This window comes from Nothoprocta perdicaria, unplaced genomic scaffold, assembly GCF_003342845.1.
Source record: "Nothoprocta perdicaria isolate Ctin4 unplaced genomic scaffold, notPer1 scaffold_446, whole genome shotgun sequence".
Classification (NCBI taxonomy): Eukaryota; Metazoa; Chordata; class Aves; order Tinamiformes; family Tinamidae; genus Nothoprocta; species Nothoprocta perdicaria.
In genome coordinates, this window is record NW_020455695.1 from 82,461 (window position 1) to 104,680 (window position 22,220).

Sequence of the window (22,220 nt, forward strand, 5' to 3'; positions counted from 1 at the left end):
GCCTGTTCTTTTCTCAATGACTTATTGTTCGGGGCTAACACTGGCACCTTTTATCTCCCTTGCAAGGGGAGGGGAGGAAACCACCTTTGCTGAAAGCTCCCTCCAGGAGCGGGGCGCAGACCGGCTGCCGGGGAGCGGCGCCAAATCCTGCTCCCTTGATAACTTATTTGTGTGTACCGCTCCGCTTCCCTCAATGCTCATATTGTTTTTGTGGAGAGGGGCGGTTTTTCTGCGCTTGTGGGGTGAGGATCACAGATAAAATAGGTGTCTGTGGTGTCTGGCCGGCAGCTGGTTCCTGCCCTGCGCGTGAGGGCTGGGCCCTCGCTTGACGTACAAGGCAGGCACTGAAGCGCAGAGGCTGCCCCCTCTGAGCCACGTGAGCTGATGAGTTGTGTCAGGGTGCTTATAGCCACGTGTGTGCACATGTATGCATCCCTTTGTATGCAGAAGCACAGAGCAGGAGGCTTTGAAGTTGTTCTTTGGTCAGCATAAGCTCTTTTCCCTTGGTGCTTTCTCTTTTGCCGTGGCAGCTCTGCTATAAGCCCCCCGCTAAGAGGCACACAGAGGGGAGACTGGTCCCGACTCCTGGATTTAGTGAAGACCTTCGCTCAAGATCAAAGGTTCGCTCCCATCTTCAGCATTTTTGAGCAGCGTTTTTTGTGGTGATGAACAGTTGCTTTGCTCCAAGGCAGAGCTCTTAGTGGGCACTGTGCTACTTTCCTTGCTGCGCGAGCCTTTCATGCCTTAAGTGCAGCTTCCCCACACAGCATCACCCTTTCTGCTCTACAAAGCAAAGCCCGCGGGACGGACTATAGGGCAGGGCCACCTGCTCTGCCTCACAGCCGAGGTGATTAAGGTAAAAAGGACACCAAAGACAATGTCCCTGGCCCCTTCTGCAGAGGAAACTTAGGATAGGACAAAGCACTGGAGTAGGAAATGAGGATTTATCCAGCAGTGCTCTGTATTGTAGGGGCAGGGCAAGGCTTTGGCGTTGCCACTAAGGAGCAAAGAGGAGCCCCGTTGTCTTCTGTGACGCCACCAGAGAGTGCCAATAACTGCTGTGACTGCTAAGGGTGCCAGTAACGCCCGTGACTTCTCAGGGGGCCTAAGCAAAGCTTGGAAACAGCGGATGGAGGCTCCCGTTGGCCCTTTGGAGGGGATACAGCAGAGAGGAAGGGGCAGTTATGAAGACAACAAGGCAGAAGGAGGAGCCCTTCTCTGCTGCGGTGGTTTGAGGGGTTGGATTTCATCTCTCAAAGGTGATCCCAGGAAGTTCTGGGGTTTGGGGTCTTTTTCCCCCCACAAAACCAAAATGTGCTGCTTGAAAATGTCTCAGGCTGCATCCACCTAAGGCTGGTTGCCGACATCGGGTTAGTATCGCTGCAGTCTCCTCACAGCAGAACGTCCAAATTAGGCCTTTTGCTGAAGTTCAGCCTCAGAGTTTACAGCTGTTAAAACCTTAAACCTCCTTCCTCCGCCCCCTGGGTGTCCTTGCGTGCCCCAAACCATGACGAATTCTGCTTGCTTTCTTCAGCCAAGCCCTCATTTCCCTCAGTCTGACGGTGCAAGCGGCTGCTGAAAGGCATCTCTGCTCTCTGGAGGGCCACGGGCCTGCTGTTGCATTTTTCTCTTCCTCCCCTGCACAGGACCCATGCCTAATGGGGCCGATAAAGGGCCCCAGGCTGCCCGTGATGAAGAGCTCCCTTCACATCCTGCGCTTCAGGAAGGCTCCTGGGTGACCCCGGCGCTGTGCAGGGCCCCACCAGGTGCTGACTTGTCTCTTCCTCCTTCCCGAGGCTCCTCGGCCCGTTCCGGGAGCGAGGATGTTCCTCAGCACCTCCGCTCCGCGTGTCCCTCCCAGCAGGGCTCTCACTGCAGCCTTTCTTTCCCCTTAGCACTTAGAAGGGGCTAAGTGCCCCCCTTCATAGCCCTGGGCTGTCGAACCCCTAACCATTCAGCTCCCGTGGCTTCCCCCCTACAAGCTGCCCCCACTGAAGGTTTATTCCGCTGCTTTTACAGCGATCCTTCTGGAAGGAGCATGGAAAGCAGCAGGATTTCACACGGCCGAATGGCAAAACTGACGTGAGGCAGTTTGTACGGGAGCTAATCTATAATCCATCCTGAGCAGCCAAGGCTTCCAGAGGGCGCGGGGGCGAGCGGCCGGCCGGCGGCGCTGGCACTTCGGATGAGCGCAGCTGGCGGCACCGGGAGGCGCGGGATCCGCACACAGCGCTTCCAGGCCCCGGCAGCTCGGTGCTCCCGGCTGCGCTGCCGGCTTTCCAGTCACCGCCCGCTTCCCTCCTGTGCCAATACCTGGGAAGGAGCCCCCGGGGCTGAGCAGCCGCCCGTGAGGAGAAGGGCTGGCAAACACCACGGGGAGCCTCCGCAGGCCTCAGCTCCCACTGTGTCCTTGCAGGGGGCTGTGTGGGGTTGGAAAGTCAGGGGAATTCAAAGGGATGTGGGGCCAGCAGGGAAGGGCAGGGTTGGACCCCGCCAGGGCCCGTGAGGAAGAGGGGTTGCCGAGCCCTGAGTGGTGGAGGCAGCAGGAGCTGCAGCGGTCAGCGTGGGAAGTGTGGCTTGTTACGGAAAACAGAAACGGGGGCAACTCCATCCTTGGGTGTTTTAAGCATCGCTTAGACCAAACCCCAGCTGCAGAGTGCAGGCACAGCAGGGGGAAAGGCAGGAGCTTTTCCTTCCTTCCTTTGGTTCCTGACTGACCTTGCACTGCTGGCCTTGCCCCCAAGGCACAAAGTACCTGTGTGAGGCTCCCCTGCGCCCCTCCGTTCCTCTGTCTTTCCTCCCTCAGGAGCCATCTCCTCATGTCAGGGACCGCGGCGATGAGGCGCGGGCTCTGCTCCCGCTCAACTTCCCCGTGTTTCCGAAACCCGGGGAGCCGGATGTTTCCTGGCTCGGCCGAGGGCCCCGCGCGGGCGCCAGGGGTCGGTCCGGGAGCCCCCCGGCGGCTCCGGGCTCCCTGCGAGCGGCCTGTGCTAACGGGGAAGGGACGTCCCGGGGACACTAATGGCTGGCAGACCGGCTGTGGTAACGGGAAGCAGGAGAGAGCCGAAAACATTTTGATTTATAGAGGAAACAATAATAATATTTGGTTGGAGACGTTACCTGTTTTCAGCAGGGCCCTGCAGATTCGGCCACGCGGCTGCTCGTGCCCAGGCAAAGTCCGGTGGGACGCGAGCACGGGCTGCTCATTCCGGGGTTTCCTGAGCAGCAGGAGGGTTTTCCCGGCATCCTGCCCTCCCGCCCCGGGCCTGCCAGCAAGCCCCTCTCCGGAGGCGGCTCCCAGCGAGATCCGTGGCTTGCGGTGGCCGCTGGGGCTTAGCAGCCGCATTAAGGGCTTAGCTCTGCGGCTAAGCCGGCGCTTCCCGGCCACGCGGTGCCTGCCGCGAGCCTCGCAGCGCGTGGCGGGGTCCTGCCAACGCGCCTCCCCAGGCTGCTTTGGCTAAGCTGGACCTGGCGCCTAGTCCCTCCCGTCGGGAGGGAGCCTGAGGCTGCTGGAGAAGCTGGATGTGCTTGGTGGGGAGCGCAGAGCACCAACTCGGAGGGAGCTTTTTGGAAGAATTCGTGGCGGGTCTGAACAACAGCGTCCGGCCCTTGGTGTCCGCGCTGCGCCTGCCTCTCGGCCAGCTGAGCTCATGGAAAATTGCAGCCTCGCTTCTGTGCTCTTCTGCGCCAAGATTCGCGAGCTTGAAAACGACCTGATAACATCTGTGCCCGCTCCGAGATGTTTCCTTAAAGGCTGCTGCTCTCCTCCAGCCTGGATGTGGGAGCTCTCCTGAAGATCTAAGCAATCTCGCGGAGGGCAGCGGCCCTGGAAACCTCCTGCCTCTACTGGAGGTGCTGCCTTCACCCCCGAGGAAGAGGGAAGGGTGCTGAGCTGCAGGTCCCTGGGGCCCCACGGGGTCTTTGGGATCCTCACGGATCCTCGTCCCTGCGCTGCGCTCGCCTTCAAGGCAAAGGAAACCTGAGCTGCTGCTTCCTGCCCTGAGACTTGACCCGGCATCCTCTCGGGCTGGTGTCTCATAGTGGAGGACGGCTCATCGGAAGCACAGACTGGCGATGAAACTGCTCTGGGTGTCATTTAAGCGCCCACACTCCTTCCCAGAGCGCAAGGCTCCGCGGCTTTAAAGGCCCTCCGCAGCCACGCAGCACGCGGCACGCCGGCCATAACTTACAATGATCACTGGCTTTATTTTTTTAAAAAAATTACAATAGAAAAGTACCTTTAAACGTATTTCCAAAAGCGGAGTAGACAATGTGGAAGCCTCTTTCCTCTCTTCTCCACAAAGCAAAATACAGGAAACGGTCTGCTCAAGGAGTTAGTCCCTCACTTAGAAAGGCTGGTGTCGCTCCTTTCAGATCCGCTTGGTCGTTTGTCCTGGAGCCGATTTGTTCTCAAATCACCTTGATCCATTCTGCTTTTCCATGCAGAAAACCCAAACGAGACCGTTTCCTTTTCACCCGTCTTTCTCACCACGCCGTCAAAGCTCGGGAAGCCAGAACTTCTCCGCGGCTGCGTTTTGGGCTCCCCCGCAAAAAAAAAGGAAAACGGAAAAAAAAGAAGGAAGAAAAAAAAAAAGTCCATGACATTTAGCAGAGCCTTGGCCACCCTGTGTCTTCGGTGCAGCCGTGAAGCCAACCAGGGTGAGACCCAGGCACCCGCTTCGAGCACCGAGCGGCAGCCGAGCTCAGCGCGCCCTGCAGCCCCTCTCTCCCTGCAGGCAAGGGCTGGGATACTGAAGGAGGAGAGTTTCGCTCCCGCTTTTCAAGAAACTAAAGTCCCTTTGGGCTTTTTGCTTGATTAGTTATCATTCGAAATGCCTCCTGGAACAAGAGGGCCGAGGCGCTGCGCTGCTTGGCGCGGCCTCCCGCTCGCACGCTGTCCCTGTAAACGCAACGGGCCCCGCCGCGGAGGGGCCGCGGGCCTCCCTTCTGCTCCTTGGCCGCACGTGGAGACAGGAGAACGCGGGCAGAGGCTCCGCGTGCGGCTCCTCCCGTCCAGCGGCGCCAGGAACAACCCCACGCGGTGCCGGCGAGGGACGGAGGCAGCATCTCCCCGTGCTGCGCGCGGGCGCCCGCCCCTGACCGGGGGGATGTATCAGCTGCACCAGGCCAGGGCTTTGCACGGTCAAGAAGGAGGCAGCGCAGGGTGCCGACTGTCCCGCCCGGCGTCGTTGGGTGCCGACTGTCCCGCCCGGCGTCGTTTGGCACAAGCGGGGTACAGACCCGCGCGGCTGCACGCGGAGGCAGACGTGTCGCCACGTGGCTTCGCACTCGGGCCGGGCTCCGAGGTGCTGCCCATGACTCGCAGCTGGGGGCGCGGGAGCCTCTCCGGCGCACGCGGCGCCAAGGCAAGCACAGAACCCGCGGCCCGGCCCGGCGCCGGAGTGTCCTATTTAAGAGGTTTCGTACAAAAATACCTGCTCTCTCGCGGTGCGTTTGTAGTCTGCTTTCCTATGCTCCTGTTTGAAAATACTTTTCAAACGCTACAGCAATGCCTGTCAAACGGTGCTTTCAGAAGTAACACGCTCTTTCTTACAAATATACAGTGTAAAAGAAGAAAATATTATTACGAAGTATGCTTTTCATTTTCTCCTAGGAGAGCAGATGTGTGATAGAGGCTGCGGGAAAGTCTTGGAGGAATCCGAACCTGCGTGAGGGTTTTCTCAAGCCTGTAACAAGAGGCAGAAGCAGGTTAAAGAGCAGCTGGGGGGGCTGCTCCGAGGCAATGGTGAAAGGGGGCCCGTGGCTCCTATGTGCCCCGGACAGTTGGGTGTTTTGGGGCATGCAAACATCAGGGCACTGCCCCTGTGTCCTTCCTGAGCGTGGGGACCTTTGCGGCTCCCAGATTTCCTTTCCAAGACATAAATAGTCACTCTGGACCTTGAATTCCCGCTGTGGAAAAGCACGGGTTTCTGCCGCCCCGCTTAGGAGCTGGGCAGGCCCCTGGGTTTTCAGCTGAGCTGGTACCAGCTGGGGAGTTGGGAGTTAAACTGGACTTAGAGAGGAATTTGGGCTCCGCTGAGCCAAGGCAGGAAGCGGGAATGGCAGCGAGATGAGATTACGGGCGGGTAATTTAAAGCGGAGGGACATTCCAGGGCTGTCGAAACCCCTGCAGATCCGCGCGATAAGGGCAGGAAATGCAGCGCCGGGGCCCTGGGGACGTCGCAGCCGCCCCGTGGGGCAGCCCCTGCGGGGAAGAGCCCCCTTCCTCCCCCCTGCTGCCTCCTCCGCCCCCTGCCCGCTCCCAACGGGCGCCAGGACAGCGTCCAGCTTCCTTGGGGACACCCCCCGCTTGCGTCCCCATCCCAGCCCCTTGGCACCTGCTCCGGGGATCGGGGCACAGAGCAGCCCCCTCAGCCCGCCGCGGGGCTCGTGGCGGCCTTACCAGCGCGCTGCGGCTCTGCGGAGAGCTCCCGAACCCGGCAGCCACCTCGGGAGACTCCGTTAATACCCACAAGACTGACGGGAGGCCACCATCACACACCTGGCACCTGCGAGAGCACGTGGCGAGGGTTAGGGACCCCCGGGCACGCAACGCGGCGCTGCCCCCCGGGCGCCTGCAGCCCCCAGCGAGGCCAAAGCCTCCCTCCCACGTGGCAGCTTTCGGGGCCGAGGAGCCCAACGGGGACGTCCCCACCTCGCCATCGGGGTCCCCACTGCAGCCCAGCGGGGCCAGGGCCAGCGCGGGTCCCCCTGCCGCCCGGGCAGCCCCGCGTTGTGGCTCCAAGCCCCTTGCAGGAGCCCGCTCCCAAATACGGCTCTGCCTGCGTTCGCGCTGGGAACGCTGGCACGCTCCGGGTTTTGGAAGAACCACCAGTTCCCAAAGCCTCGCCGCTTCCTATTTTTATCCACCGGGCCTAAAATAGCTGGCAAGGGATTTGCATACACAGTTTGGGAGGGCTCGGTGCCCTGGCCAGGGGCGGACGCCGGGCCCTCCCCACGGCTCCGGGCTCTCCCGGCTCTGGGGCTGATGCCTGCAATAGTTGGGGCGCTCTGGGGTCCCGTGTGTCAGCCGAGCCTGTTCCCTCGTCCCGTTTAATCCCCGTTGTTTATTTACCCGCTAAAGGGTGAGCTAGTTGCAGAACTGGTCTTTCTAACGTCCCTTTCGAGACTTTTTCCACGCCAGGAGGTCCCAAACCAGCACCCTGGCTCCCTGTGCCCCGCTCCTCATTTGAAAGGCCACGTCAGGCTTTTCACGAAGCCGGGACCCATTGGAGACATCCAGGACAGCACCACGGGCCTCTGAAGGCCCCAGTCCTGTCACCGACCCCAATCCAGCCGGGCTCTGGCTCCCCCGGCCACCATCAGCCCCCTGCTGTGCTGGGACCCCCCCCCGGGCACGAGGCCCCGGGCACGAGGCGCCCGCGGGCACCCACTTACACGGCATTCAGCAGAACTGACGGGACTTCCAGCCCTGAGAAGCAGCCTCGGAGGGAGGGAGCCAGCGCATCTGGAAAGGCAAGAGCGGCAGCGGTGAGAGCGGGGCCCGGCGCCGCTGGAGACCCGGCTCCAGGCTCCCATCTGCCCTCCTGGCCCTGCCGCCCGCCCTCTTCCGTGTCTCCCAGTGGGAGACAAGCGCTGGGGACACAAGCTGGGGGCAGGGACATCGCTTCCAGCTGTGGTTGGCCCAGGCCGCCGTCCCCAGCGCCCGGCCGTGTCCCCAGCAGCGCAGCCCCGGGCCCGACGTCTCTTCCTCCCGTCGCTGCCGGAGCCAGCGGAGCAGGCGGCGGGAGCCGAGAGGAGCCTGGAGGGTCTCACAGGGGACCCAGCAGGGACAGCGACCACCAAACGGGGCAAATGGATGCTCGCCAAAACCCCCTCCCTCCTCAAGCACAGCCCAACAGCTCCCGACAGAGCCGCTGCCCGAAGGCACCGTGAGCCCCCGCGCCACTCGCCTGCAAAGGGACGGCCACCCGAGCCAGTCTACAGCTCCCGTTGTTCCCACCCGATCCCGCCTGCAGCTCCCGCCGTTCCTGCTTCCCAGGGCGGCCCACGGAGGCACCTGCAGCCGCTTGGCTGCTTCAGTGCCCTGCCGGAGCCTCTTCCCACAGCTACAGGGGCTCGGGCAGGCCGAGGAGGCCCCGGCTGCTCGGGAAGCGGTGCAGGATGGGCAGGAGGAGCAGCGAGAGCGGAGACCTGCACGGGGACACGGACCCGCTGCCCCCCTGCCCACAGCCGCCCCCTTGGCGCCAGGCTGGACATGCTGCTCATCCGGAGCCGTGCAGTGAACTGGGCAGCCTGCGACTGACCGGCCTGTTCTGAAGCAGCAGCAAACGGGGTGACACCACGAAGGTGCCAGAAGGAGCTTCCCACCTAGCCCACCCCGTGCCCACCACCCCCTAACGGCACTTGCAGGATACTCAGTGACGGGACCAGGCACAAGCTGCATGGGGAGAAACTCCCATGGCTCAGAGGGTCCTCCTGGGGAGCAGCAGGGCCTGGCCCCAGCAGGGAGGTGGTGGCACCCACGAGGACCTCAGCGCCCTGTCGGTGCCCTCCGCTCCCTCTGCCCGCACGCAGCACATGCCACAGTGTGGGGATAACAACAACAACACGTCTGCAAACGGCCCTTCTGGGTGGAGATATGGCTGGTATCCTACACTGATCCAGAGCTGCTCTTCCCCGCTATGCCAGCGCCGGCGAGAAACGCGGGAATTGTGCCCAGAAGCACTTTGGAAAAGCTCTGCTGCCGCTTGGGAATGAGCAGGCACCAGCAGCAGTTTCCCAGGGCATTCCCTGCAGCGGGACGAGGGTGTTTGGCCATGGGGTTTTTCCTTGAAGGCCACGAGCAGCCAGCGGCTGCCCTGGCTCCGAGATCCTCCAGCAAGGCACATTTGTACCACGAACTGCCTCGGCCATTCGCTGGGCACCGCTCTGTGCCACGGGCTTCACTGCAGCTCCTCGCAGCAGAGCCACGGGCCCGGACACCGGAGGCCTCTCCACAGGGCCCGACCTGGGGGGCTTCACCCTGGGTCAGACCCCGTGGGCTGAGGGAGACGGCGAGCTGGAACTGCACCCGGCAACTCTGCCCCACGGCTTAGGGGCAGCCACCGAGGGAGGAGCTTCTGGATTGAAGGTGCCCCCCAACACAGCCCTCGGAGCAGAACGTGCCCTCAGTCGCCCAAAAGCAGCCCCTGGCCACCAGCTGCTTCCTTGCGGCACGGAAGCGATTCCAGCCGTTCCCTGCGCCTCCGAACGGGCGCAGGTGCCGGCTGTTAACAGCTGCTTGACAAGGCAGGAATGCGTCCGCACTAATATTTACCAGCGCTCTTCCTACCAACAGCGGGGCCTGCAGAGCCGCGGTTCTGTCCCAGCGCTGGAGACCGTTCCCAAGCCAAGGCACTTCCCTCAATTCTAGCCGTGGCGCCAGCGCTCCCACTCCCTCCGCTCCCTGCCTGCGTGGAGAAGCTCGTTTCTCCAGAGCCCAAGGGAGGGCCGCAGTCCAGGCTTCCCACATGCAGCTCCCGGGAAGGACCGCACTCCAGCGCCGGCAGGAAGCAAACCGGGAAGGCCGCTCCCGCTGCCGACCTCCGCAGGGCTGCGGGATGCGGCAGGGCCCACCCGGCAGAGCTGCTTCCACTTGCTCCTTTCCTCCAGCTCCTCGTGGCCAAACGGGGCTGATCCAGAGGGGCAAAACTGGGGGTTTCAGCAGCACTGTGAGTGGCAGGACCTCATGGGCCCGGCTCTGGAAAGAGCTCCGTGCTCCGGAGCCACCTCCTGGCTGCTCCCCGCGGGCTCCCTGGGGAGGGGGAGCTGCTCCCTAAGGAGCTGCAAGGCCGGCTGCTCTCCGGACAGCACAGCCACAAAGGGACGCGATCGCCCGCGGGTTTTACCCGCTCCCCTGCGCAAGCTTTGCCGAGAGACGGTAAAAATACTGCGCGGTGCGGAGACCCTTCCGGGTGTCGGCAAGTCATGGCTCCACGTGGAGATGTCGGAGGCACCAGCTTCCTTCCACCTTCCCACCATCCTTCCTTCCTATCTTTCCATCTTCCTCTGAGAAGCCTTGAGCAGCTATCAGAGTCCTGGGAGAAGGAAAACCTCGCGGCCTGTGCTTCAATGTGGACAAAACGTGTCTCATGCCAGGCAGCGCATGGGGTTGAGTAGGTCTGGAGCCCCCCAAGCCCTCGGGGTGAGGGACACACACACGGCACTGGCCCAAGGGATCGCCTCGAGCAGCTGGCGTGGGATCCTCTCCAAGGGGCCCCCCGAGGAGTCACAATTTGGCCCCCAGGATGAAGAGGAACCGTTTTGCATGAGCGTGTTAACATGTAAGCTTAGGTGGACGCCTTGACCTGCCTTTCTGCAAGAACATGGGCCTGACAACCACTCCTCTCTGCCACCCCCAAGCAGGGCACTGGTGCCTGGCTCTTCTGCCAGGAATGCAGCCCCCTGGCCCCAGGGAGGTCCATTAAAAGCCACACAGGAGCCGGAGCAAGTGCAAAGAGGAAGGAGACGCAACGCGGCCACCGCACCGACACAGCACTGACCCCTGCTCCCGCGCCAGGCGCACGCATCCCGCCTCGTTTTCCAGCCTCCTCCTCTGTCCTTTCTGGGCTCCCCTGCAGCCACTTGTGCCTCCTCCGCCTGTCAGAGCCGCTCTGCTTCCCGGCCCCGGTTCAGCGCCCCTGTTCCGGCTCCCCCGCGCTCCGCGGGTGGGCAGGGATAGTGGCACCGCCACAGCCCAGCGCACCAGGGGACATCAGGGGGGGACCTGGTCTCTGTACAGGCAGGGCTGCTGCCCCATGTCGATGCAGGAAGGTCCCCAAATCCCAGAGGTTCCTTGGAAGCTGCTAGAGCCCCTGGCTGTGCCGAGCAGCAACACGGCGGTGGGGCTGTCCGCGTCCACACGCAGCCGCCCCACGTCCTGCTCCTCTCAGCTCGGGCCGGGGCACCCGATTCCCCAGACCCACCCCATACACACACACCCGTGTGTGCAACACAAACTCCCCTCCGGATAATCCGGGCCAAACAGACGGCCAGACAGCGCACGCGGAGGAGCTGCCCACGGCGCCTCCCGTGGCGGCCCCGGTCCCTAGTGCGGACGGGAGTGAAGGCATGAAGGAAGAGAGAGGTGTCCGGGGGACGCCAGGCAGCGAGCTCCCGCCTCGTCCCCCCACTCCGTGTCAGCTTGATTTAGGTGACATCATTAATCTCTGGAAGGAGTGTCTGTTAGCCGGACAGAGGTTAGTCGTACGGTGAGCACTGAGGGGCAGGGCCAAGGGCCGGGGGGCCGGAGAGGGTGAGCGGAGTCGTGGCTGATTGGTACCGATTACCTGGGCATGCAGTGAAGCGGGATACGTGAAAGCAGGAGGAGGTAGAGCAGGTGCTAACTCCGCTGGGTACAGAGGGTACGGCCCCCACACTTCAGGGCTACTGGGGTAAAGTGCAGGCACTGTGAGCTCATCTGCAAGAAAAGAACAAGGAGAGTTAACGTCACCCCATGGCTGCGGCGCGCACGGCCCGAGCCGTCGAGCCCGGAGCCGCCACCGTGCTCCCAGATCCCGCGGTGACCCCCAAGAGACCAGGAGCGAGGACGGCCCTGCTGGCTGGGCACGGCCGCGGAGACAGGGGCCGCGTGGAGCAGGAGCGGGAAGCTGGGAGGCCCCGGAGCCTCCCTGCGCAGGACGGAGACCGTCGCTCCCTGCGGTGCGGGGCAGTGGCAGCCGCAGCACCTTGGGGGACCCGCGGGGTCTCCCCCTTGCTGGGAGCTCTCAGGTTACTGACCCCAGCTTCTTCTAAAGGGCCTGCAGGGGACACCAGCCCCGAGGGATTTAGCAGCATCCCAAATTCTTTGTTTTTCCAGTAGGGAAGCGGAGATCAGGATGAGTTTCTGCCTGAACCGTGCAACTCGTGAGTGCCAGGGCTCGTGTTCCTGCCACAGGCGGCTCTTTCCCGAGGCCTGTTCACGGCGAATGCTCGGGACCTGATTCATTCCTGAGCCCCTCCACAAAAAGCAGCACGTCTGGGGCCGCTGTCAGCAGCAGGGAATGAGAAACAGCGCGAGCGGACGGAGCGACTCAGAACGCAGGGCTGTTATTTAACTCCCCTGCTTGGAAAACATAAGAGCTCGGTTTTCCTTCAACTTCCCAAGGCCTATCGGGAGCCTAGGTACGCTTGCTTCCCGCTTCCAGGGACGCCGGATTGGGCTCCTTGGCTCCGAGAGGTTTAATTCTATTTGGGAATCCGACGTCGGCTGGTTTGAAAGCGAGTTGATGACCTCCAGGCCTGACCTGCTCCCCAGGGCCTGTGCTCAGTGGGGCCGCCGTGTGGGGCAGCCCCAGCAGGGACCTGCTGCCAGGGACCCACACGCGCCCCACGGAGGCTCCCGTGGCACCCGCCTGTGCCCCGGGCTCCCGCAATCCCGCAGAGCTGGAGCCAAGGGAGCCACCAGCCGCCGCCGCCGCCGAGGCTCCCTTCGGATCACAAGTTTCCCCTGCTGGCTTGAAGCAAGATAAAGGGCCAAAGGGCTCGGCGAGGCCCAGCATGACCAAGCTCCCCTCCAGAGCTCATCCCCCTCGGGATCCCGGGAGCATCTCTTGGAGCGGGAGCTGCAGGCGCTGGCTGCCGGGTGCCTTGCAGTGATCCTGAAGAAACCCTTCCCTGCGGGCTGTCCTCAGCTTTTCCTTGCTACAACCATCCCTCAAACTACAGGCGTGCAGGAGAGTTGGACTGTCCCGAGGTGTTGGCTCCAGCACTAGGAACTGTGGGGGCATCCGTGAGGAGCCCACGCCACCCCAGGAAGGGCCGCGGATTCCCTGCCACCACTCGGGATTTCTCCTGATCTGGCTGCAGGTCCTCCCCAGCTCCGGAGATCGGAGGGGCCATATGCCCCCCTGACACAGCCGTATCCCACCCGGCATATCCCACATCCCACGTCAGGCTCCCGGGCAAGCAGCACGCTCCGGCTTCGGAGACACCCACATAGAAACGGTGGCCAGGGGCCGTGGGGAGAAGCCCACAGAGGAGCCCAGCGCAGCGGCGGGAGCGCAGGGCTCCGGCCCAGCCTCCTGCCTCCAGCAGGACTGCTGCCAACACGGCATCAGGGCAGCACGGTCCCGTCTATCTAAGGCTCGGAAACCACCGAGGATGTTGGAGTTTTTTTTTCTTTTCTGCCTTCTTTTTTTCGCAACTTTTTCCTAACACTCGAGCCAAGTTTCACCAGCCCCCCCTGCAGTGTCACCCGCAGTGGCCAGCGAGGGCTTGGGCTCGGGGCCCTCTCGGTGTGGTTGGACACCCCGAGCTTTCAATACCCCCCAGGTCACCAGGCCAGGCTTCCCTCTGGCCCCAGCCATCCCGACCACCAGACGCCCTCCCGCGTCCCCATCACCTCGGAGCGGGGAGCCAGGACCAGGCGACGGCCTCCCTGGCACCAAGGGGAGCATTCCCGGCTGCCCTCGCGTTCCCGGCCAGCCCCATTCAGGATGAGCCTGGAAAGATTTAACCTCCTGGAGGCACCTCAGCTCCCCCCAAGGCCCTCATCCTCATTCCAGCGGCGCTGGCGGGTCCGTGCATTGGCCTGGGGTTTTCCACACGCTCGGAATGGCTTGGAATGCCAAGGCAGAGGAGGAGGAGGAGGAGGAGGAGGAGCCCCAGGTACTCACAGGGCTCCCTGGCGATGAACTGAGGTACAGCGCTGGGCAGGGGCGTGCTGGGGTTCGGCGTGCCCACCAGCTTGCTCTTGGCCATCTTGGTGTTGGCCTTGGCAAACTCCAGCCGGAGCGTCTGCGGAATCTCGGGGTCGAAGCGGATGCCCTGGGTGGGAGGAGAGAAGGAAGTGCGGCCAGTCAGCGGCACAAAGTCCCGTGGGCCCCTGGCACATGGGAAGAGCCTTCAGCCACCCGCAGCCCCCACAGCAGCCGGAGCCACCGGCACCTTTCCCACCGGCCCCGTTCATCCTCTCACATTCCCGTGCCACCTTCACCCCCAAATCCAGCTGACAAACCCGCTCCCATGACTCATCCGAGGCTGAGGCCCCGAGCTCAGCCTGGAGTTTACTTTTCCCGCTGATGAAACACCCACTAATAAGGACTTTGCTTTCCTGAGTTTGTCCCTTTCCATTTTTTGTCCCTTTCTGCTTTGGATGGGAAGATATTTCCCCTCGGAGAGGGAGCTTCACATGCGCCGGCCGCGAAATGTCCCTGCTCGGGGCACAGACACTTATGTGGGGCCCCGGGGCTCGTGCCGTGCCCGAGCTCTGGAGGCGGGAGAAGCAACAGGGAACCTCCAGGGACACAGGAAATTCCGCCGGGAATTCTGCAAAGGAGCGATGTTCTCTCTGAGCCCGGGTATGAGTTTTGCTGTGCGGAAATGGGAATCCGGGCCGGATGAACGGGAGGCGGTGGCCTCTTCTCGGCCTGTCCCCTCCTCCGGCACAAGCCCCCCACGCCACCTCCCCAAAATAACCCCGGAGTGTTTCTCCTGGATGCCGTTCCCAACATCTCTGCAAACTTCCAAAGTTTCGGTGACCTAATTTGCTTGGCAGCGAGCGCCGCGGCCGCGGGCCCTGAGCACGGCGCATTCCGCTCACATCTTTAGGATCAGCACCATATTTGGTAGTCGGCATCCCGCTCGGCCAAGCTCTTATCCAGAGGGATTAGCAGAGCCAAAAATATTTTAAATTTAACATGAAGACAAGCAGGGGGAAAAGCACACGGGAAGGCATTAGCGAGCTGGCTTCCCGCTGCTATCCCAGCCTGCGGAGACGATTCCCTGGGAGGAGTGACGCTCCCCGCTGCCGCTGCCTCCGTTTAGCTCCGCAAAGGTGGAAGGAGCAGCTCCAGGGAACCCTGCTCTTCCGCCCCGGAGCGAAAACAAAAGCCCGCGGTGGCCCCGCGCTTCCTCCAGGCGTTTACAATTCCCACCTGCTTCCGAGGCACCTCCGGCACGGGCTGCGCGGCGGCGCGTTCCCAGGCTGGCTTTTCCAGCCCCTGCTACCAAACCGTGGCATCCTCTGCTCCGACACTGAGCCCCACGGTGCCAAACCCTGGTTGCTGGTGAGCAGCTCACGGCTCTCGAGGTGGATATTTTTTTCCCACACATTCTTTTTTTCCTCTCTCCGAAAGCTTTTGCAGCTTTAGCTGCTATTTTTCCCATCGAACAAACAGGAAACTCTGCGAAAGGAGTCACTCTCTGACTCATATCAAGGAGCCTAAGCCCTTTTTCAGATAAAGTTTTGCGTTTTCCAAGCGGCAAAGGAGGTGCCGGGGTTATTGTCCAGCCAGCCCCATCCCTCTACCCAGCTCCCAGCACCTGTATAGCACGAGCCACGACAGGGAGCCGACAAACGCAAGGGATCGGACCAAGGGCAGACAGCAGCAGGGTCAGGGGATAAATCTGCCCGTGACGCCTCATTCTCGGCCCCAGGATGTGTCTTTCCGACGTCAAATCCCTTGCGGTGTTTAAGAGTGTGAATCCCTCATCCTCTCTTATCAGGAGAGCAAAGCGAATAGGAGCAGGAGAGGAAGCAACGCGTGCGAAGCACCGAGGAACGCGGAGACCTTCGATGGCTCCGTGCGACCTGCGCTTCCCAGCACGCCGGGAAAAGCCGCTCTTTTCCCTGCGGGAGCCGCTTGCTGTCCCGGACACCCCTGGCTTGGGCCGGCGCCGCACACGCAGCCGGCTCCTGTGGGGATCCAGCTTGTGCCCCATGCGCAGCAGAACTCCCCAGTGGCGCCATTCCCATTCCCGGAGCCTCCTGCAGACACTCGTGCCCTGTCGCCCGCCTGGACGACACACTCCGCTTGCTTGGGATGTGGGATTGCTCCCCAGCAGGAAGGCACTGGGCCCGAGACAAGGAGCAGCTTCCCTTGGGCCTTCCCATCCCTGGAGATCTTGGAGCCGGACTGGAGCACTCCAAAAGCGGAGGGTCTGAAGCCCTCCCTTCCTCCTGGAATCTCTCCATGCTCCTGTGATAAGAGTTGCCCAGTTCTCAGCAGGAGGAAGCAGGGGCTACCTGCTCTACGGGAAAGCAGAGAGGCCACAGCCTTATCTATCGCCCCAATGTTTTTTAAAGCCGGACGGAGACTTGACCACATGCCAAGACAGTGAAAAAAAACGTGGCCAGCAAAAAAGAAGCCATTACAAAGCAGGAGTGAGGGATGGATGTTAGGAAGTAGTGGAGATTACAGTGATAGCAGATGAGAAGGAGCAGATCAGGAAACGGTCGGAGCAATGGAGCGGATTCAAGCCAGCAGGTGCAGAGGATACACATCCCGGGCCAGAGAAACCGGGAGAGCAGCTGGCGGGCGCGCGGGGAAGGAGCAAGGAGGGAGGGCTCCAGGAAGGAGCAAAAGGAGCCTCCTTCAGCCTCCTAAGAGAGGCGCCGTGGCGAGAGCGTTGCCGGAGACAGGGCACGGCGGCGGGCAGGGGCCGGCGCTGCCGCGGGCGCCGCGCACTTACGTTCAGGGCGTTCTTGGCAGCTTCGGCCTCGGAGCGGCTGTCGAAGCTGACGAAGCCCACGGGCTGCGGAGGGGAGAGGAGAGGCGAGGAGGGTCAGGCAGCCGCACGGGGATCCGAGCCGCCGGCGCGGCGCGGGCGGCTGCCGCACCCGCTCCTCACGGGCTCTTACCTGCTTAGATGTGAGCTTTATGAGAGACCCTTCATATCCCTGCAGGAAAAGAGGAAAACAGAACAGCTGAGATGCTTGTGCGAGGCCTCAGACGGAGGGGAGATGCTGAGGCCCTTATGAGATGATGCTCAGCACGGGCAACCACGGGGAGAGTGATGTTATCCTCCCCCAAGCACCTGAGCAAGTTTGGGCCAGTGTCAGTGAGTGAAACATGTCAGGGCCCCTGAATGAAATGCCCAAGTGGGGTTTCCTTGGGAAGCCAGTGGGCTCCCGAATCCCACTAAGTTCCCAGACCACCAGCCCATCCTGTGGTGAGGGTGAAACAAGCCTGAGAGTTTTGCCGCAGCACCTGGGGCCAGCCTGGAGCAGCTGGTGGGATTCTGATGCCTTTTCAAGGGCCAGGTCCCCACAACACAGCCCAGACCTCGTGCTTCTCTGCTTGCCAGGCCTCCTTGCTTCCCAGGCATCTCCTGCACCCCCTTCTGCTCTCATGTCTGCGGACAGGGGCCACATTCTGGCACTGGGATGGTGCCACGTGCTCCACGGTCACCACCACATTCCACCGCTGTACAGACGTTCCCAGATCACCTCTCCCCGTTGGAAGGACATTCATCCGGTACCTTAAAGGGTCTGAAGAGCAGGTACAGTTCCCGAGGCTTGATATCCAGAGGCAGCCCGCTCACAAAGAGTGTCCTGACCTAGAAAAGAAGGGGGAAGGTTCACGCAGCTCCTCGGGCAGCATCTGGGAACAGACCCGTAAGGAAGGCAGACAACCCCACGGTGAATAGGCCTGGTGCTGGCCACCTGTGGGCCCTGTGGGGAGGTCTCCAGGCCCACACTCGTGGGCAGCCTCAGCTGCTGCTCTCCTACAACCTGTGTCTACAGGGCTTGGTGGCCCCTCTTCTCCCTAGAGGCTCCTTGAGGTGGTGGCTGAGCCCTCACACACGGCGTTAAGACACCCCCCAGAAGAGACAACTCCAACTCAAGGGGAATTTAATGGACAGATAGACGCCTTAAGAAACCTGCAGGATGAAGCCCATTTTGGGGGGCTTTTCTCCCTAAAGTGACCCCAGCAGAAGCCGTTCTGGCCTTGAACTGTCATGCCCAGACGGTTCAAGGGGAGCTGAGCTCAGCCACACGGAGGGTCACCAGAGAAGCCTGGAAAGCTTCTCTCAGCTCAGGATCCTCCGGTGGAAGCGGCTTCCTAACCCATCTGCACAACAGGACGTGGCTGCAGGGGATCCTGGAGTGACTAAGCACGGAGCCAGAGAAGCGAGTCCCAAACTATTTCCTCTGCCAGCGCTTGGAACGGGGCTCAGTTTAAGTCGTCCTCTCTTCCCCTTTCCGTGGTTGCACCTCGCGGTGTCCCGAGGGAGCCGCCTTCTCCTCGGCCAGGCCAGGCCTCCTCAGGCCAGGCCGTCGCCTTCGCCTGGTTGTCAGAGCAGACAAATACTGCAAAGCACTAAAACCCTGGGGTGAAACACTCACTTAGGGGGCTGGAGCAAGGCAGGGCAGCCCTGGCCCCACACGTGGCCCCACACGTGCCCCCTCACACACCCTTCACTCACCCCCCAGCCGCTCTCTCGGGGCGCCCCAAAGCTCCAGTATCAGCTCGCGTCCTCCAGGCCAGGCCTACGCTCAAACACACACCCAAAGGATCAAAAGGCAACTCTGATAGGAAAGAAGGAGGGCAAGTGGGATGCCCTCCTTGCTCGCAGCTCCCTTTGATGTGTTCCGACTGCTCCTGCCATCCAGGGATGGGGGAGCCTTCGTCCGCCCTTCCTCACACAGGAAATGTCGGTCGCTTCCGTGCAGAAATAAAAGTTAAGCGCCTTTTCAGGCACTTGGAAAGGAGCAGGGGATGGGGAAACGCTCGGATGCTTAGGGAAAGGCAGGAAATAGGTGTCAGGAACAGATACAACTGGTTGTTTCGAACAGACCATCGCAGGCGACCTGCTTAAAAGCCACGAGGAGCATCATGGACACTCGGGAACGGGGTCTTTTCCAGCTCTGTGTGAAAGCCCCTGTTGCTGCAACAAGGGTGAAGTCAGTCGGACCAGGGGCCCTGGTCCATGCTGGAGGAGGGGGAAGAAAACCTGGATTTTTGGCGGAAAGTCCCGTCCTGCAGCCCTGCCAGCCCACCCACCATCCCCTGCCAGACCAGGCCCCTTCTGGGGCTGCAATTCACTCCTCCTCCTGCAGATAAAAGATATCTCCCACATCTCGGGAAGATCTCGGGAGTGCAAACATTCCTGCTTTGTGTAACAAAACCCCTGGCTGACCTACGGCAAATACCTATTAAATAACAAAAGGTACCGGCTCCAACAGGGGCCATTTGCATCTAGGCCTCACGGCCACAGCCCAGGCCCTGATAGGGATCACTTCATGCATGCGGGCATGCGGGGCAACCTCCCGGGCATGCAGGGCAACCTCCCGCTCCGTGAGGGTGCCCAGACCTCCGGGTGAGCGGGATGGGGCCCTGCACAGCCCGGCACAATGCTGCTTCCCAATCCGGGCCTGTCGTCTGGGCTGCAGCCACACACCACCCTCAGAGCCAGGCCCTGAGCAGCCTGGAAAAGCACTTTCAGGATGCCTGAGCCCATGGGAAAGCACCGGGACGGATCCCAGGACCCCTAGAACCTGGTAGGTCGTCCTTTCCAAGCCTCAGCTGCCTCAGCTGCAAAAACCCCATCAGACCAGCAGGTTTGGCTTCTGCTGTGGGAGTTGCTTAGAACAACCTTGTGCTGTTCCTATCACGTCCGTCTTCTCTGCTGGATGAGGAAGAACAAGCAGAACACAAGCTCTCCAGACCTACAAACTGCAAGGAAAGCTGCGTGAAGGAGAAGGGGACACGGCATTTAGCTTCCAAACCGAGCTACCAGGGCTCCTTTTGCCACCGTAATGTTCCTGTGTCCCACCACGTGGGGACATACTGCAGCTGGAGACCTGTCCAGTGTCACCCAACACACAGGGCATGAAGAGCCTTCAATCATCACCCGCCTTCCCCCCTCCACCCTCAGAGCGGAGCCTGGGTAAATGATTGCCAGGGTAAAAGCACCCATGCCTTCGTCCTCCACAGCCACTGCAGAGAGTCCTTGAGGAACAGCTCCAATGCCGGGTGAGCAGGGAACGTATGGACCGTATATGTTCCCTGCTGCTGGGCAGGGGCTTTGCTCTATGTAAGCTCCCTCTACTGGAATGCAATGTAAACAAGACAAGAAAAAAGGGTTCAAGCAGCCCGGAGCTGTCGCGCTCGCCCTGATCTTGCCATAAGATCAGGCCCAGTTGGGCCAGATCAGGCCAACAGGCCCAGCCTTGGTTGCTGATTCCTCCCCGCCAGCTCCTCCTGCCTTTGGCTCCCAAGGGTCCCTTCTGACACAATATTTAGCTTTTAACCGAGCGAGGATCTGGCCTTCGTGTTGGGATCACACTGTTTTGTTTGCATTTTTGGCTCAGCATCTCATGCTGCATGTTCTCCACGGTTCGGTCCTGGTTGCTCCTCAGTGAGAAGGCCAAAATAGTCTTTTTAAAAAAAAAATCTCTTTGAGACTCCTGGAGAAATCTTAGAAGCAGAGAAATCACAGAATCACGGAATGGTTGAGGTTGGAAGGGAACTCTGGAGATCATCTAGTCCAACCCCCTGCCCTAGCAGAGATGCCCAGAGCACGGGGCACAGGGCGGCATCCGGGTGGGTTGTGAGGACCTCCAGAGAAGGAGCCTCCACAGCCTCCCTGGGCAGCCTGTGCCAGGGCTCTGTCACCCTCACAGGGAAGAAGTTCCTCCTCACATGCAGACGGATCTGCCTGGGTTTCAACTTGTGCCAGTTGCCCCTTGTCCTATCCCTGGCCACCACTGAGAAGAGCTTGGCCCCCTCCTCCCCACATTCTCCTCTCAGGTATTTGTACCTGTTGGTAAGATCCCCTCTCAACCTTCTCTTCTCCAGCCTAAACAGGCCCAGCTCACTCAGTCTTCACACTGAGTTTAATTCAGAAGGAATTAAACAAGGGACTGCAACCATCCGCTTCCAATACGTGCTTATTAAAAGGAAAAAAAAAAACTGAAATCTTAATACATGTGGAGGGAGAGGGAGTTTCTTGGGGAGATCAGTTCCTTGGGCTGACGTGCCAAGACTTCCTTCTAGTCAGGGCTTTGGAAACGAAGCCGAGGACGCGGGATGAAGAGCCTTGACCCTCCCTGACCTTCCCCAGGCTCGGCTGCCAGCAAGGAATTTCAGGAGCTAACGGGAAGCCTTGGCGGGGGCTTAACCTCCACGGGGGGTTAAGCCAGTTTCGTCCTGCACCTTGTAATCTGTTAAGGCTCTGGTTAATGGTAGACCGGGATCTCGTGGGCCATCTGCACGGAGAGTTACTGACCCCTGACGCCGCTGCCGGGCAGTAACCCAGGCGGTAATGCCGCCCTTGGGCCCTGCTCCGGGCGAGCAAAGTGGCACCCAGGGCTCAACGTGGGGCTCTGGAAAGAAGCCCCGGAGACCCAACCAATGCTCCCGGGCCCATCCACGCGGCGGCCTCAACGGCGGCACATCCCAGCGGAGCTGGCGGGTTCGGAGGCAACGCGGAGCTTAACCCAAACTGCTGTCTCTGTTGGAGCTCCTATATTTGTCGGTGTCTCCTGCACGTGTAACTGCGTGGCGCGTCGGAGCAGAAGATTAATGGCTTTAATGAAACGCAACGAGATGTTCCCTCATTCCAGGAATCAAGGAAAACCAAGCGACAGGGAGGCACGCGAGGCATCCGACCTGCGGCCACCAGCTCGGCCTTCGCCTACAGCAGGTGCCGTTAGAGAGGCCCATCCCAAGGGGCCAGGAGGAGATGCCAAGTTTGAGGAGCCCCCGAATTCAGGCTTTACGTCAAGCTGCATTTACCAGCTGCATTTACACCCGCGTTTGGGGGCACTGGTTACGCTTCCCGCCAGGCTGCCCACAAGCCAGTGCCTGCGAGCGGGAAGGAGACGGGACGTGCCCTTCGGGGAGCCCAAGTCCTTGGGCTAATCCCGCCCGGCATCACCTCAGCTAGGGAATACTCGGCAGCAACCCGGCCATCTCCCAAGGCCACCAAGGTGCCACCAACCACCTATGCAGCTGGTTTTCCCAAGCCCCCAGCCCGACTTCCCAAACCAGGGGTCTCCGGAGCGGGCTGCAGCCCTTCAGCGCCAGCAAACACCAGCATCATTTTTTCCCCCCCTTTTTGTTATAAATAATAATAAATAAATAATAATCCATCATTTCATCACGCAGCTATCAGCTGTCCTGCACTCGGGCTTCGCCAGAGCAGCGACAGCAGGATGAGGCCACACACAGAACAGGGCGCAGAGTCAGGTTTAAAAGGGACCCAAAACCTCCCGCTTGCCATTTACGCTCCCTTTGATGTCCTGAATCGGGTGTTTATTCGTGGTTTTCTTTTCCCTGCGTGTTCTCCCAGGTTCGATGGGTTTTTGCCTTTCAGATCCGCAAGGAAGGGTGGGAAAATAACAAGGCCCCCGGGATGGCGCTGAGGAAGAAGCCGGCACAAATTTGCCGCATTCCTGAAATTCAACCCCCTACGAGCCTGACTTGCCAGATAATTTAGTCCCATAACCGTGTAGCAGATAGAAGAGATAAAAGTTCCGGGGTGGTGGG

General features: G+C 61.0%; 1 protein-coding gene across 1 annotated transcript in view; it reads right to left on the reverse strand.

Moving 5' to 3' along the window:
- Positions 1 to 5,333: 5,333 nt before the first annotated feature.
- Positions 5,334 to 22,220, reverse strand: part of RBPMS (RNA binding protein, mRNA processing factor) — a 29,413-nt gene continuing 12,526 nt past the window's right edge. Inside the window, exons 4-11 of the mRNA XM_026046505.1 lie at positions 17,206 to 17,283; positions 16,586 to 16,624; positions 16,417 to 16,479; positions 13,620 to 13,770; positions 11,292 to 11,422; positions 7,399 to 7,468; positions 6,404 to 6,509; positions 5,334 to 5,687 (exon numbers count right to left, since the gene is read on the reverse strand). Of these exons, the coding sequence (XP_025902290.1) occupies positions 7,406 to 7,468; positions 11,292 to 11,422; positions 13,620 to 13,770; positions 16,417 to 16,479; positions 16,586 to 16,624; positions 17,206 to 17,283 (525 nt within the window). The 3' untranslated portion in view covers positions 5,334 to 5,687; positions 6,404 to 6,509; positions 7,399 to 7,405. The remainder of the gene's footprint in view (positions 5,688 to 6,403; positions 6,510 to 7,398; positions 7,469 to 11,291; positions 11,423 to 13,619; positions 13,771 to 16,416; positions 16,480 to 16,585; positions 16,625 to 17,205; positions 17,284 to 22,220) is intronic.